The sequence below is a fragment of the Procambarus clarkii genome, chromosome 2 (assembly GCF_040958095.1).
Source record: "Procambarus clarkii isolate CNS0578487 chromosome 2, FALCON_Pclarkii_2.0, whole genome shotgun sequence".
NCBI lineage: Eukaryota > Metazoa > Arthropoda > Malacostraca > Decapoda > Cambaridae > Procambarus > Procambarus clarkii.
In genome coordinates, this window is record NC_091151.1 from 17,834,831 (window position 1) to 17,849,300 (window position 14,470).

At 44.3% G+C, this 14,470-nt stretch overlaps 1 protein-coding gene across 1 annotated transcript in view; it reads right to left on the reverse strand.

Annotated features, from left to right (window-relative positions):
- The window catches only part of Acadvl (Acyl-CoA dehydrogenase very long chain), a 224,065-nt gene that overhangs the window by 85,380 nt on the left and 124,215 nt on the right, over positions 1 to 14,470 (reverse strand). The window contains exon 6 of the mRNA XM_045748593.2: positions 7,445 to 7,620. Coding sequence (XP_045604549.1) covers positions 7,445 to 7,620 — 176 coding nt within the window. The remainder of the gene's footprint in view (positions 1 to 7,444; positions 7,621 to 14,470) is intronic.

A 14,470-nucleotide genomic window follows, 5' to 3' on the forward strand; every position in this document is an offset into this window, starting at 1 on the left:
ATACTGGAGGGCCAGGTCTCAAATCTGCACAATAAAATAACAACGTACCAGAGTGAACGATATGGAAGAAAATGCAGAATAGAGCCAATGAAGAGCAGACGTGCCATAGGCACAATCAGAGAACACTGTATAAACATCAGAGGTCCGCGATTGTTCAACGTCCTCCCAGCGAGAATAAGAAATATTGCTGGAACAACCATGGACATCTTCAAGAGAAAACTAGATTGTTTTCTAAAATAAATGTGCTGGACCAACTGGGCTATGATGGGTATGTGGGCCTGCGGGCCGCCCCAAGCAACAGCCTGGTGGACCAAGCTCTCATAAGTCAAGCCTAGCCTCAGGCCGGGCTTGGGGAGTAGAACAACTCCCAGAACCCCATCAAGCAGGTATGAAGCAGGTAAAGGATAATATTCAGAGGTTGAAAATGGGAGACAGATTCACAGGAAAATGAAAAGGAAATGTGTGAAAAATTAAACAAAAATTTCCAAAGTGTGTTTGTACAAAATGAGATCTTCAGGGACCAGACAAAATAAGAATTCCAGCGAACAACTTAGAGCACATAGAGGTGTCTTGAGTCGAAGTTAAACAAATGCTCTTGGAGCTAAGTAAGAACAAAGCAGTTGGCCCAGATGGAGTTTCACCATGGGTTCTGAGAGAATGGGCACCTGAGCGTAGCATTCCACTTCAGCTGATTTTTCACGCCTCCCTGTGTACAAGAGTCACAGCAGATGTGTGGAAAAAGGCTAACATAGTTCCAAACTACAAAAGTGGCAGCAGGGAAGACCCCCCCTTAATTATAGACCTGTATCATTGACAAGCGTAATAGTCAAAATATTAGAACAAATAATTAAAACTAAATGGGAGGAATACTTGGAGAGAACGAAAAGGACCTAAAAAATCTTTCAACAGAGTTCCACATAAGAGATTGTTCTGGAAACTGGAACATATTGGAAGGGTGACAGGTAATATGTTGACCCCAGCCAAGAGAAGACACATCCATGATCACACATAGCGAGGACTCGGTTAGGCACCAAGGCACTGAACCCCGAAAACCCCAAAGAGGAAGCTAGCAACGCAGCAGCCAACGCAAGGCCCCTTGGAAGCCAAACCCAGCAATCGCGAGAGAGGCAGAAGGGATGGCTCTGAAGGAACCAGAACAGCCGACGAAGCTAAACCTGACCCGGCGGGTAGACCATCACGGCAAAGTTCAGGCTCCCACACAAACACTCGAGCAACCTCCGAGTGACCCAGGAGCCCCCCAGAAACATGAGAAGGCAGGACTGCAACCGAAGCAGAGACTCCAGAGGGAGAAACAAGGAAGCGGTCCAAGAGTCCCACACAAGACCCAACCAAGTCCGAACCTGAGAGGGAACCAGTTGGGATTTCCTCCAGTTCACCAGGAATTCGAACCCGGTGAGCTGGGAAAGAACCAAATTCCTGGCGAGCAGACATGCAGACTAGCTGGAAGCCCACACCAGCCAGTCATCGAGGTAGGCCAGCACCCAACCCCCTAAGAGACTCAGACAGGCCACCACGACCCGGGTAAGGCGTGTAAACAAGCGAGAAGCCAGGTTCAAGCCAAATTGAAGGCAACAAAACCGGTAACCGAGACGCCCCACAACAAAACCGAGTTGGTTCCTGAACCCCGGATGAATCAAGATGTGCCAATAAGTGTCTTGGAGGTCCAGGGACACGATCCAAGCACCAGGCTCCAAAGGAGACCGGACCTGGGACAAAGTAGTTATCCGAAAGGAGGAGCAAAAGACCCAGGGGTTCAGACAAGACCAGTCTAAAATGAACCTCAGGTCTGCACAGTCCCATTTTGGGACTTGGAACAGACAGGAAACCCACCTTAGGGACATCATCGTTTTGACCACACCTAAGCGTACCCACTCCAAGATGACCTGACAGAGCACAGGAGAAGAGGCCTGCCCCGAACCCCTTGAAGGAGTAGGAGCCACCCAATGCCACTGCAGTCCGTCGGAAACGACCTAAAAAGCCCACAAATCCTGAGACCAGGCATGAGGAAACAGTGCAAGCCTTCCCCCCCATTGCCCCGTCAACGGGGCAAACCGCAAAAGGGTTGATCCCCCTAGCAAGAACCCGATAGACGCACACAACGATCACCACAGAGACAAGAGGCAGATGGGTCCGAAGGCAGCGCCGGCCCCCGAAACTGGAACAGCCGGCCTAACACAAAGAGAGGAACCCTGAGCCCTGGCACGAATCCTCCGAGGTGACCTCCCCCCCCCCCCCGGGTAAACCTGGACCACCGTAAGTGCCTTGCGCCAATAAAACGTGCTGGAGCGACAGAAAGTATGCCACGCCTCCAATGAAAACACAGGGCAGTCCACTAGCCAGGACGACTCCGAAACCTCATAACAAACCCAGTAGGAAGACTAAGTCCCAAACCTGAATGAAGACGAATTCATGATAGAGGCGTAATCCGGGTCGCGCAGGAGTTAAGCAGAAATGGCTTCCCGTACCTCATGAGGCGGGATGCTGGAAGCCGAAAACCTCAGGACGGACGGGACAGATGGACCCGAAGGGACATGGAACCGAATGCAGGGAGGGGCCGACACCATATGCAACTCATACACGGAGGGAAAAAAGAAAACCCCTCTCCTTGTAACAGCAAGCCCCATTCCAAGGGTAGAAAAACCAAAGCGGTGTCCAACGGGGCCCAAGACACCGAAGTCAACCCCTTCCCAGCCCCAGGAACCTCCACATCAGGACCCAGGGCTGAGTCGTCCTCCAAAGCCCCAGCCCCCAAAGAAAAAGCCAGAGCGGCCGGAAAGGTGGGAAGGAAAGGGGCCCACTGGTCAGACCCCCAAACGCCACGACTGGAGGAACTGACTCAAATGCTTCCATTGCCACCCCGGAAGGGGCATCCCCCGAAACTTCATGCCATGCATGAAATCATAACAAAATCAGATATATACAAATATCGCCGCTCAAGGGTTAAGGAACATGCAAGGAAGAAAACCCGGAGCACATGCAGCTCCAAACACACTTTGACCAAAGAGCCAGAGCTCAACCCCTGCAAGCACAACTAGGTGAGTACACTACAACTCTTGGCTCATGCTACACAACCATGTACAGGAACACCTTGAGAGGCAAAACACTACAGTATTCACTCAATTTAACGGCCTGTTGTATACTGATCTGCTGGTAATAACGACCGGTTTAGGAGCTCGGTATCTGGAGCCTCATATACCGGTCTGGTGGTTGATATTACCGACGGTCAGTATTGGGTTTGTTTTGGCATCCGCGGCCCCTCAAATGGCGACCAGGCCACCGACCTCGATCATCCAGAGTCGTATATTAAATCTTAACTTTCTTTTAAAATGATTCAGTTTAATGAAGAAAATTCTAAATTATTATTAATAAAATATTTTGAAACAATTATTATTAAGCAAAATTCTTTGCTTTCTTATTAAATACCTTTTATAGTACAGTATAGGCAATAGGTATTTTTTTTCCTACGGACCTAGAATGTACTGCGCTGGGCCATGTGACCGCATTGTTTACTGTGAACTCGCGCGGCTGAGAGCAATGTCTCAGAATATTAACCAAAGAAAGTCAGATTCAGACAACAATAGATAAATTCATGATTTCAACGGTTCGTGAAAGTACCCACTGGGAATTCAACATGTCAAGCAGCCTCTGCCTGCAACGAATGCTCTGCAAGCTATGCTGCACCCGCCGATGCTGAATTCTCATCAACAAGTTGTGCAGCCTCGGCCGGCAACAAATGGTCTGCAAGCGATGCTGCACCCGCCGATGCTGAGTTCCCATCAACAAGTTGTGCAGACTCGGCCTGCAACAAATGGTCTGCAAGCGATGCTGCACCCACCGATGCCGAGTTCCCATCAACAAGTCATGGAGCATCCGCCGGCAACGAATGCTCTGCAAGCCATGTTGCATCCGCCGATGTTGAATTCCCATCAACAAGTCGTGCAGCCTCCGTTAACGATATATGATTGAAAAGTATATAAATTAGTGTAAAAAGTGTTGATAGAGTACAGTATTGTAAGTGTTAACCACTTAACTGCGCCAACCGAGTATTCTCAGTCAGAGGGAAACTGCGCCAACCGAGAAAACTCGCTTTGATTTTTCAGTACCAATTCTAAATGTGTACGAGGTTGATTGTGTACGAAATGGACTCTTAGGATCTCCAGTGAGAGGCAGCCATCTTGGAAAAAATTCCCAGAATGCCCTAGGGCTGCTGGCTGGGTTAGTACTGAATGAGCAACCATGGGTGGCGCACGCGCCTCTGGCTCCCAAACACCTGTCCGACGCGGTGTTGAAAGATAACGCTCTGTCGGTGAAATTCAAACCTTATTGTTTGAAGAACATTAGGGTCATAATATTGGTGAGGCTAGGTGCAATAAGGACCTAACACAAAGGTTGGATGCAAGTGATACAACACCTATGAGGACGATACAGCGAGCGTATCCAGTTGTAGCTCTCAGCGTCACCCTTGCAATCCTATGCTATCTACAATTTATTTAGATGATACATAGATGAATCGTTTTCTGCATTCAGTGATGATGTATCTGATACAAATAGCATAGATGAACAGTGCTAGCGGCTTCCATGGTGGTGTTTTTCATAGATATTTTCAAGAATACTGTACCTGAATCTCTTCCTAACCGACGGACTCTCTTTGAGGCTAGCTGAATGTCTTTCTGACTGATGGACACTCTTGAGGTAAGCTGAATCTCTTCCTATGTGGGACCATACAAAGCGATCTTTTCACGACTACCTTACAAATTGATCTTTTCCTATAATCTTTTCAATACTACCTTATGCTTTACAAGGTTGGCTACATACAACCTACAAGTACTAAAGCCAAGGGTGTACGTGAGTGTTATTTGCAAGCACACAGAATGAAGAAACGAAGCGAAAATTTATCTGTACCTGGTGCACTGAGAGCGAAGTCGCGCTGTGTACCATGGGCTACTTCGTTGATTATTACTCACTTCCGAAGTACTGAGTGTGTAATACAGTGTGTTACTGTGTAAATAGTGTGTGTAACTGTACATATTGTAATTTTAGTGATTTCTTAACAGGTAATATTGTGACAATAAACATTTATTGTGGACACATTACTGACACATGTATCACAGTTCCATGGAACATTATGAACGTTCTACTGTATACATATTGTAAAGGGTGTCCACACAAATATGCATCATATACGATAAAAAACATAAAACCGCATTGGAAATACATAAAACAAATAATTATAAATATATTTGTGGAAACACCCGGTGCTTGAATAGCCCGCGCGACCATGTCTGGGCGAGTCACGCACGGGCAACCAGGCCCTGATGACGTCACAGCGCACCTTGTCCACGTCCCCACAGCCAAAGTAAGTGGAATTTGGTATTTATTTTTACATAGACATGTTCAGGGAAGGGAATTTATCATTTTACAAAGAAAAAAGAATTGTTTGGGAACATTTTATTTCATGCGCACCAGAGGAATGTCACAAACTCGGCGCAGCACGGTGGTTAATGATTATTTAAGCTTTGACAAAAAGATACTGTACAGTGTAAATATACAGTAGAAATAATTTTCAATTGTGAATTAGAATTAGAACTCATGTGAATTAGTAGTAAGGCTAGCTGTTGTGTGAAGTGAATGCCTGAAAACAAGTGTACATACTGTATGTTTCCTGTATACAGTACTGAACAATATAAAACAAGCACTGCAGAGGATGATGTAATCTTTACAGCTTCGTAATCTTCAGCTTCATTAAAAGTAAGTCAATTTACCAATTTTATTACTGTAAATATTACAACATAATAATTTTTTTTTTCAACAAAAGCTACATATTAGTCTCTGCAAATGTATATTCTATCATTAGCAGAGAAAAGCTGAACTCAAAATATTTCGTCTTGGCTAGCTATCAGTTAGTGACAAGGCTCGATCGCCATTGTATAGCCTGGCCGCCACAGCCTGTGTCATAACATTAAAAATACATTACCTGCACTGTTCAGGGTAAAACAAAACACATCTCTAAAATTTTATTGATAAAATATTAACAATCACTGATTGATACATGAAATATTTTGGAATACAAAGGAATGAATCAATTTTTTCCCACCCATCTGGACTTGATCAGAGGGTGTTCACACATCATCATGCATCAGTCAACAGCTGGCTTAATTGTCGGCGTGGCACTAAATTGGAACGCAATTACACAATGAACTTTATTTAATTTTATTTATGTAGTATAAAATATATCTTACCTGAATGTTACCTGAAAAATTATCCGACCCAACTTAACTTTGGAAATACCGGAGCTCCGGAAATAACGACCAGGGTACAGCCCCATATAGGCCATTAAATTAAGTGGATACTGTATTCAAAAACAAGAAACTGGAACCAGAGCGACTAGTACAGCAGCCAGTTACCACCAGAACAGAACTGAGGTGTGGTGCGGGCCGGCTGACCTGGCCTGCCTCCCTCCTTCCCTAGGAGAGAGGGCAGGAGAGGTGAGGGCAAACTAGCTATCTTGAGGTTATCTTGAGATGATTTCGGAGCTTTAGTGTCCCCGCGGCCCAGTCCTCGACCAGGCCTCCACCCCCAGGAAGCAGCCCGTGACAGCTGACTAACACCCAGGTACCTATTTTACTGCTAGGTAACAGGGGCATAGGGTGAAAGAAACTCTGCCCATTGTTTCTCGCCGGTGCCTGGGATCGAACCCAGGACCACAGGATTACAAGTCCAGCGTGCTGTCCGCTCGGCCGACCGGCTCCCTAGTAGCTTCCTCTAGTTTTACCAAATTTTGGTGGTTTGTTTTTATTGTTGAGAGAGTTCTTTTGCTATTTTTGTTTGAGACTGCAGTCTTGTCTTAACCATGCTGTAGACTGTTTTTTCTCCTTTCTGGGTGCTTCCCTGGTGGTGGCAATTATGATTAACTTTAAATGTAAAGTGTTCATAAGCCATCGCTCCCTGTGACTTTCTGAGGGGGCCAGGTTTTGGCTCAAGGTCCCCAATAGGCCAATAGAACTCTGTGACTGATGCACCTAGTAGTATGGCACTGAATCAGTGATGATAATAGCTTCAGGGAGCATCAAGGAGCTTCCCTCAGAAAACATAAGTAGTGTTCTGTATAAAATGTATTTTTAAGTTAATACTGTATTCTTGGGTGGGTGGAACGGATTAATTCAATTTAGAGTACATTATTTCTTATGGGAAAATTTGATTTAGTTTATATTTTACTTTTTGGAATGATTAAATTTTTACACTGAGGCACCAATTTATAAATAACTAATTAAAAAGAACATTAAAAATATATACAAAATATATATATATTAATAAAACAGCTTGATAAATTTATATTAAAATACTGTATATATTAATTGATTTTCAAATTTTATATTAATTGATAAAAGCAATTAAGATGCAAGAAACATTTCACTCTCTGTACCTTAAATCCATTGCCAACACCGCCAAGAACATTTTCTACAGGAATTTTGACATCATCAAAGAACACCTCTGTTGTATTTGAGGCCTTTATTCCCATTTTTTTCTCCGGGGCTCCGCTGGTAACTCCACCAAAGGAACGCTCCACAATAAATCCTGTCACCTTGTCCTTCGTTACACCTGATAATAAAGTTTTGAATTAGTTAAATTTTTATCTTTATTTCATTAACCCCTTAACTGCGTTGCCTCCAAATATGACACCCCACAGTGCGCAGGAAATAAATTCTCTGGAAAAAAATCTTGTCAAAAGTGTCAAAAAAACCCTTCCCTCAGTATGGGTATGTAAAAAAAAATCGAAATTGTACTTACTTTGACAGCTATGGGGTCCGTAAGTTTGGGCGTGACGTCATCATTCTCTGTGCACCCGTGGCGTACGCTCCCGGGGCCAGTAGGACGCTCGGGGCGGGGCATGCGAGTTGCCGCGAATATATTTTCGTTCATTTTTTGCGCACAGTTCCCAATACAATTTAATTGTTTTTACGTGCCAATCCAATGTATAATGAACACGTACACTATATTATGGCAGTAGAACATCCATACTGTCTGTAGACACTGTGTTACGTGCATCACAAACAAGTTCACTTATCCTGCACAATTTCCAATGTATCATGCCTAATATATTTATATTTACACTTTATATACACACTGTACAGTATCACACACTATATACACACACACCATAAACACACTCAGCACTCCGCGAGTGTGATATGCTGCGAAACAGCCAACGGCACTGAGTGGCACCTTGCACTCCACACACCAGGTGCCGATGCATCTGCGTTTTTGTTCTCTGCGGGTAGTGTTCCTGCATACTATACACGCGCGTTTACCTTTCTCCTGTGATGCTGTGCCTGGCATATACTCGAGCATATGTACTCCGAGGTTCTCATTACCACTCAATCTGTCTAGAGCTGTGTGTGGCCTTTTGCTTGCACCCCGCACGGTACAACGGAACCCTCCTTGCCATACTTTACTAGCAGCTGTGACAACACCAGCACTGAATGTACGTATAGATGGTCTCCTGCCAGATTTTACTAGGTACATATTGAAGCAGTTGAGCACTGCAACATCCATGAGATGGAAGAAGAACTTTTTCGTCCACTTCACAGACTTGCGCACGCACTCCAGTCCACCAAGCATCATGTCACATTTATCGACGAGGCGCATGTTCACGTTATAGTCTATGACACAGTCTGGCTTATACACGGTATTGCATGTCTGAAAGTGGACTTTCCCACTGTCCAACATGGCACCAGTGTGAATCATAGTCAGCATATTCACCTCGCATCTGTCCTTCCACCGCACTGACAGCATATTGTCACACTTGCGCAGCTGGCACTCACCCACGGCTATACCTATACCAAACACTGGCATTTCCTTCCTGTGGACCTTCACAGTGCCACATACGCCGGTGTTGTGGGCAAGGAGGTATCTGGTCAACAAGGGGCTGGTGTAATAGTTGTCGGTGTACAGTACATGCCCCTTGTTCAGGAACGGTTCCATCAGGGTTTTTACGACACTGCCAGAGAACCCGTGTTCATCTTGAGCTGGTATGTCGACGTCTGTACCAGAATATAATATCATGTCCAAGACGATACCAGTCTCACAGTCGCACAGCACAAAAAACTTCAGTCCAAATCGGTGCCGCTTTGATGGGATGTACTGCTTGGATGCTAGTTGCCCCTTGAACAGTACAAGCGACTCGTCAATAACCACATTCTGTGCAGGTACAAAATAATCCCTAAACTTCCCTCTCATGTCACTAAATATCTTCCGTACTTTCCAGTCTGTCGTGTCTGTCCTCATTTGCATTATTCTCGAAATGAAGGCACCTGAGAATCAAGAGATACCTATCACGCGACATGTACCGGTTGAACACGGGCGATGGAACAAGGCTGTCTTTGCTCCAATAATCCTGGATGACAGCTTTCTTAGAGTGCTTCATCGTCATGGCGAGTGCCAGAAACACGTATATTTCGTCGATTGTCGTGTCCTTCCATCGCTTGAGGCGTGAGGCAGGTAAAATACCGTCGTCTATGAGGCTATGAGCGAACCTGTTTGTCTCCATCACAAGATGCGTCATGAATACATTGTCAAAATATGCCAGGAAATATTCCATGTCTGCCATATCATCACCGGTATATGGGAATAATGGTGTAACACCAACATCGCTATCATCAAACGTTGGTATTTGAGGGACAAATGTGGTGCAATCCTCCCACACAAGTACACCAGGGGGTTTGGTGTTGGTGCCAACACCACGGCCAACACCACCACGAGCACCAAGAACACGGCTACGTCGTCTGCTGCTGCTGCTGCTGGAGCTGCGTGAGGGTATGCTAGGCACCGAGGCAGATTTACGTACTGTAGGCCTACCACGAATAAATGATGTTGAGGGGGGCACTGTTGTTGTTGTCCACATGCTGTGAGACACGCTGCCGCGGCGTGTTGCTGAGGCAGCAAAACCCCGCCTGTTAACACCACCCCTGCTCGTACTCGGGTCGTCCACACTACTCGTATCGGAGCCAAAGTCACTGAAGCCCGAGAAAGATTCGTCACATGTACTGTCACTGAATAAACTACTAGCGTCTGGGGACATACATGATGGTGGTGATGATAACGGTGTTGGCCCAGGGCGGCGAGGCAGGCCGGGCGAGGCGCGTGTACTGTACACGCTCGCCACATCTTCCAATTCCGTCTCTCCCTCACTCGTATCAGATCTCTGAGTAAGGTCTTTCTCTGGATCATAGTCTAGGTCATAATCTATAGCACCGTCATCATACAAATTATCGCGTATTTCCTCCTCAGAGTCGTTTTCCATGACCGCGGGTCACCGTGGAGTGGGAGCTTGTAGAGGATGCGTCAGACATGGTTGCTGCTGTGAAACTGAGGCTCCCCACGGCCGCGGGGCATGCTGGGATTTTTTTTTTAAGATGGCAGACAATCACTGGGGCCCCCACCGACCCATACCATACCCGCGTCACCGCGTGCCAGTTTTGAATGGAACGTGAAAAATAAAAATACCCGGAGGTGCGCTGTGCAAACCAGACGTGGGCCTGCAGGCGTGTAATTACCTAAGTGTAGTTACAGGATGAGAGCTACGCTCGTGGTGTCCCGTCTTCCCAGCACTCTTTGTCATATAACGCTTTGAAACTACTGACGGTCTTGGCCTCCACCACCTTCTCACTTAACTTGTTCCAACCGTCTACCACTCTATTTGCGAAGGTGAATTTTCTTATATTTCTTCGGCATCTGTGTTTAGCTACTTTAAATCTATGACCTCTTGTTCTTGAAATTCCAGGTCTCAGGAAGTCTTCCCTGTCGATTTTATCAATTCCTGTTACTATTTTGTATGTAGTGATCATATCACCTCTTTTTCTTCTGTCTTCTAGTTTTGGCATATTTAATGCTTCTAACCTCTCCTCGTAGCTCTTGCCCTTCAGTTCTGGGAGCCACTTAGTAGCATGTCTTTGCACCTTTTCCAGTTTGTTGATGTGCTTCTTAAGATATGGGCACCACACAACAGCTGCATATTCTAGCTTTGGCCTAACAAAAGTCATGAACAATTTCTTTAGTATATCGCCATCCATGTATTTAAATGCAATTCTGAAGTTAGAAAGCATAGCATAGGCTCCTTGCACAATATTCTTTATGTGGTCCTCAGGTGATAGTTTTCTATCTAGAACCACTCCTAGATCTCTTTCTTTATCAGAATTCTTTAAAGATTTCTCACATAATATATAGGTTGTGTGGGGTCTATGTTCTCCTATTCCACATTCCTTAACATGACATTTATTAACATTAAATTCCATTTGCCAAGTGGTGCTCCATATACTTATTTTGTCCAGGTCTTCTTGAAGGGCATGACAGTCATCTAAATTTCTTATCCTTCCTATTATCTTAGCATCATCAGCAAACATGTTCATATAATTCTGTATACCAACTGGTAGATCATTTATGTACACAATAAACATCACTGGTGCAAGAACTGAACCCTGTGGTACTCCACTTGTGACATTTCTCCATTCTGATACATTGCCTCTGATTACTGCCCTCATTTTTCTATCAGTCAGAAAATTTTTCATCCATGATAGAAGCTTACCTGTCACCCCTCCAATATTTTCCAGTTTCCAGAACAACCTCTTATGTGGAACTCTGTCGAAAGCCTTTTTTAGGTCCAGATAGATGCAGTCAACCCAACCATCTCTTTCCTGTAATATCTCTGTGGCTCGATCATAGAAACTGAGTAAATTCGATACACAGGATCTTCCAGATCGAAAACCATACTGTCTGATATTATATCATTTCTCTCTAGGTGTTCTACCCATTTAGTTTTGATTAGTTTTTCCAATACTTTCACTATTACACTTGTCAATGATACAGGTCTATAATTGAGGGGGTCTTCCCTGCTGCCACTTTTGTAGATTGGAACTATGTTAGCCTGTTTCCACCCGTCTGCTACGATTCCTGTACACAGGGATGCCTGAAAGATCAGGTGAAGTGGAATGCTGAGCTCAGATGCACATTCTCTCAGAACCCATGGTGAAACGCCATCTGGGCCAGCTGCTTTGTTCTTACCGAGCTCCTTGAGCATTTTTTCCACTTCGTCTCTAGACACCTCTATGTGTTCTATGTTGTTCTCTGGAATTCTTATTGTATCTGGTTCCCTAAAGATTTCATTTTGTACAAACACACTTTGGAACTTTTCGTTTAGTGTTTCACACATTTCCTTTTCATCTTCCGTGAATCTATTTCCCATTTTCAACCTCTGAATATTATCCTTTACCTGCAATTTGTTGTTTATGAATTTATAGAATAGACCTGGTTCTGTTTTACATTTGTCCGCAATCCCTTTTTCAAAATTTCTTTCTGCCTCTCTCCTCACTGCTGTGTAGTTGTTTCTCGCATCTTTGTATCGCTGGTATGTTTGGGGGTTCGGCCTCTTCCTGTATTGATTCCATTTTTGTGTCTTTCGGTCTCTAGCCCTCTCGCAATTTCTATTGAACCAATCCTGTTTCCTAGTTCTGCATCTCTGTTTTGGTATAAATTTTTTTGTGCCTTTATTTCATTTATTTCATATTTCACAAAACTTGCCATACATCTCATTCACTTCCTTGCCTAGCATCAAGTCTGTCCAATTATACTCACTAAAAAAATTTCTAAGGTCACCATAATGTCCTCTCCTGAAGTCTGGTTTTTCAACTGCTTCAACCTCCTTATTTTCTTCCAGCTTATAACGCATTGCATACTTTATTCCCAAAAAGACATGGTCACTTTTACCCAAGGGAGGAAGGTACTGAATGTCAAATATCTCTTCCTCCTTCCTGGTAAATATCAAATCTAGCATGGAGGGAACGTCCCCTTCCCTCATCCTCGTAGCTTGTTTAACATGTTGATACAAGAATGTTTCCAGGATGAGGTCTACAAATTTACAGGTCCAAAAATCTTCTGTTTTAGCTTCATATGCTTCCCAGTCTATGGATTTCAAGTTGAAGTCACCGACTATCAACAGTCGTGATCTATCGTTATCCGCTCTCGCTATAATCTCTCTCATTATTGTTATAAGACCTTCACGTTTACTATCTAGCTCCTCCTTTGACCATGTGCTGCTTGGCGGTGGACTATATGCATTTATCATCATTAGTTTATCATCCTCATAGCAGATCTCTAGTGCTATTATGTCAACTTCTTGTGGATTGGCAGTCATTATTTCCTTCACCTTTAGGTGTTCTTTTACCAGCACAGCAACGCCACCGCCTTTCCTAATTTTTCTGTCCCGTCTCCAAATTGAGTAGCCCCTTGGGTTGCGCAGTTTAAGGGTTAATAATTTGAAGAATAAAAATTAAACGACTTAATGTATATGTATGAAACCCTTATCCTGTAGTGCAATGACCAGTATAGTCCTCCCACAACTGGGTTCACTTTCAGTGCAGGACCACACACTTGGGGCATATAGCAGCCTAAAGGTTAACCCCTTAACTGCGCGGCCTCCAAATATGACACTCCCCCAGTGCGCAGGAAATAAAATCTGTGGAAAAAATTCTTTTCTGTTTTGAAAGTGTCAAAAACCCCTTCCCTGAGTATGGGTATAGAAACAAAAGGTCGAAATTGTATGTACTTTGGCTGCTATGGGGTCCGTAAGTTCTTGCGTGACGTCATCATTCCTTGGTCGCCCGTGGCGTGTGCCCCTGGGGCCGGTAGGGCACTTGGGGCAGGATGCGCGAGTTACTGCGAATATATTTTTGTTCATTTTCTGCGCACAGTTCCAAATACATTTTATATGCTTTTATGTGCCAATCCTATGTATAATGAACACATACACTATATTATGGCAGTAGAACATCCATACTGTCCAAAGACATTGTGTTACGTGCATGACACACGTGTACAAATATTCGGCACATTTCCATTGTATCATGCTAATTTATGTAAACATACAGTCTATTTACACACTATACACTATCACACACTATATACATTCACCATCAACACACTCAGAGCTTCGCGAGTGTCAGCTGCCACACCCTCACTCCAACATCCAGTCTCTCCCTCACTCCTCCAACATCCAGTCTCTCCCTCACTCCTCCAACATCCAGTCTCTCCCTCACTCCTCCAACATCTTACTCTCCAACATTGCTCCTCCCACCATACTGTTAATGTTTGTATTACACTATTTACACATGTTATGTATACCTATCTACATGTTTGATTCACCAGAACTATGCAAGTAAGCTGGTTTTGTGTCCAAACTTTACAGTGGCCACCATACACTGCATGAGAAATCACACAGCAGCCAGCAGATGAAGCTACGATTACGTCACCTCCCTGAACTCACCAAAATAGTTCCTCCCAACATACTCCTGTTGCTGTTACTACACTATATACACACATTGTATATACCTATATACAAATGTGTTCACCATAGCGAACCACTAAGCTAGTATGATGAGCAAAACAAGAGTGGCTGCCA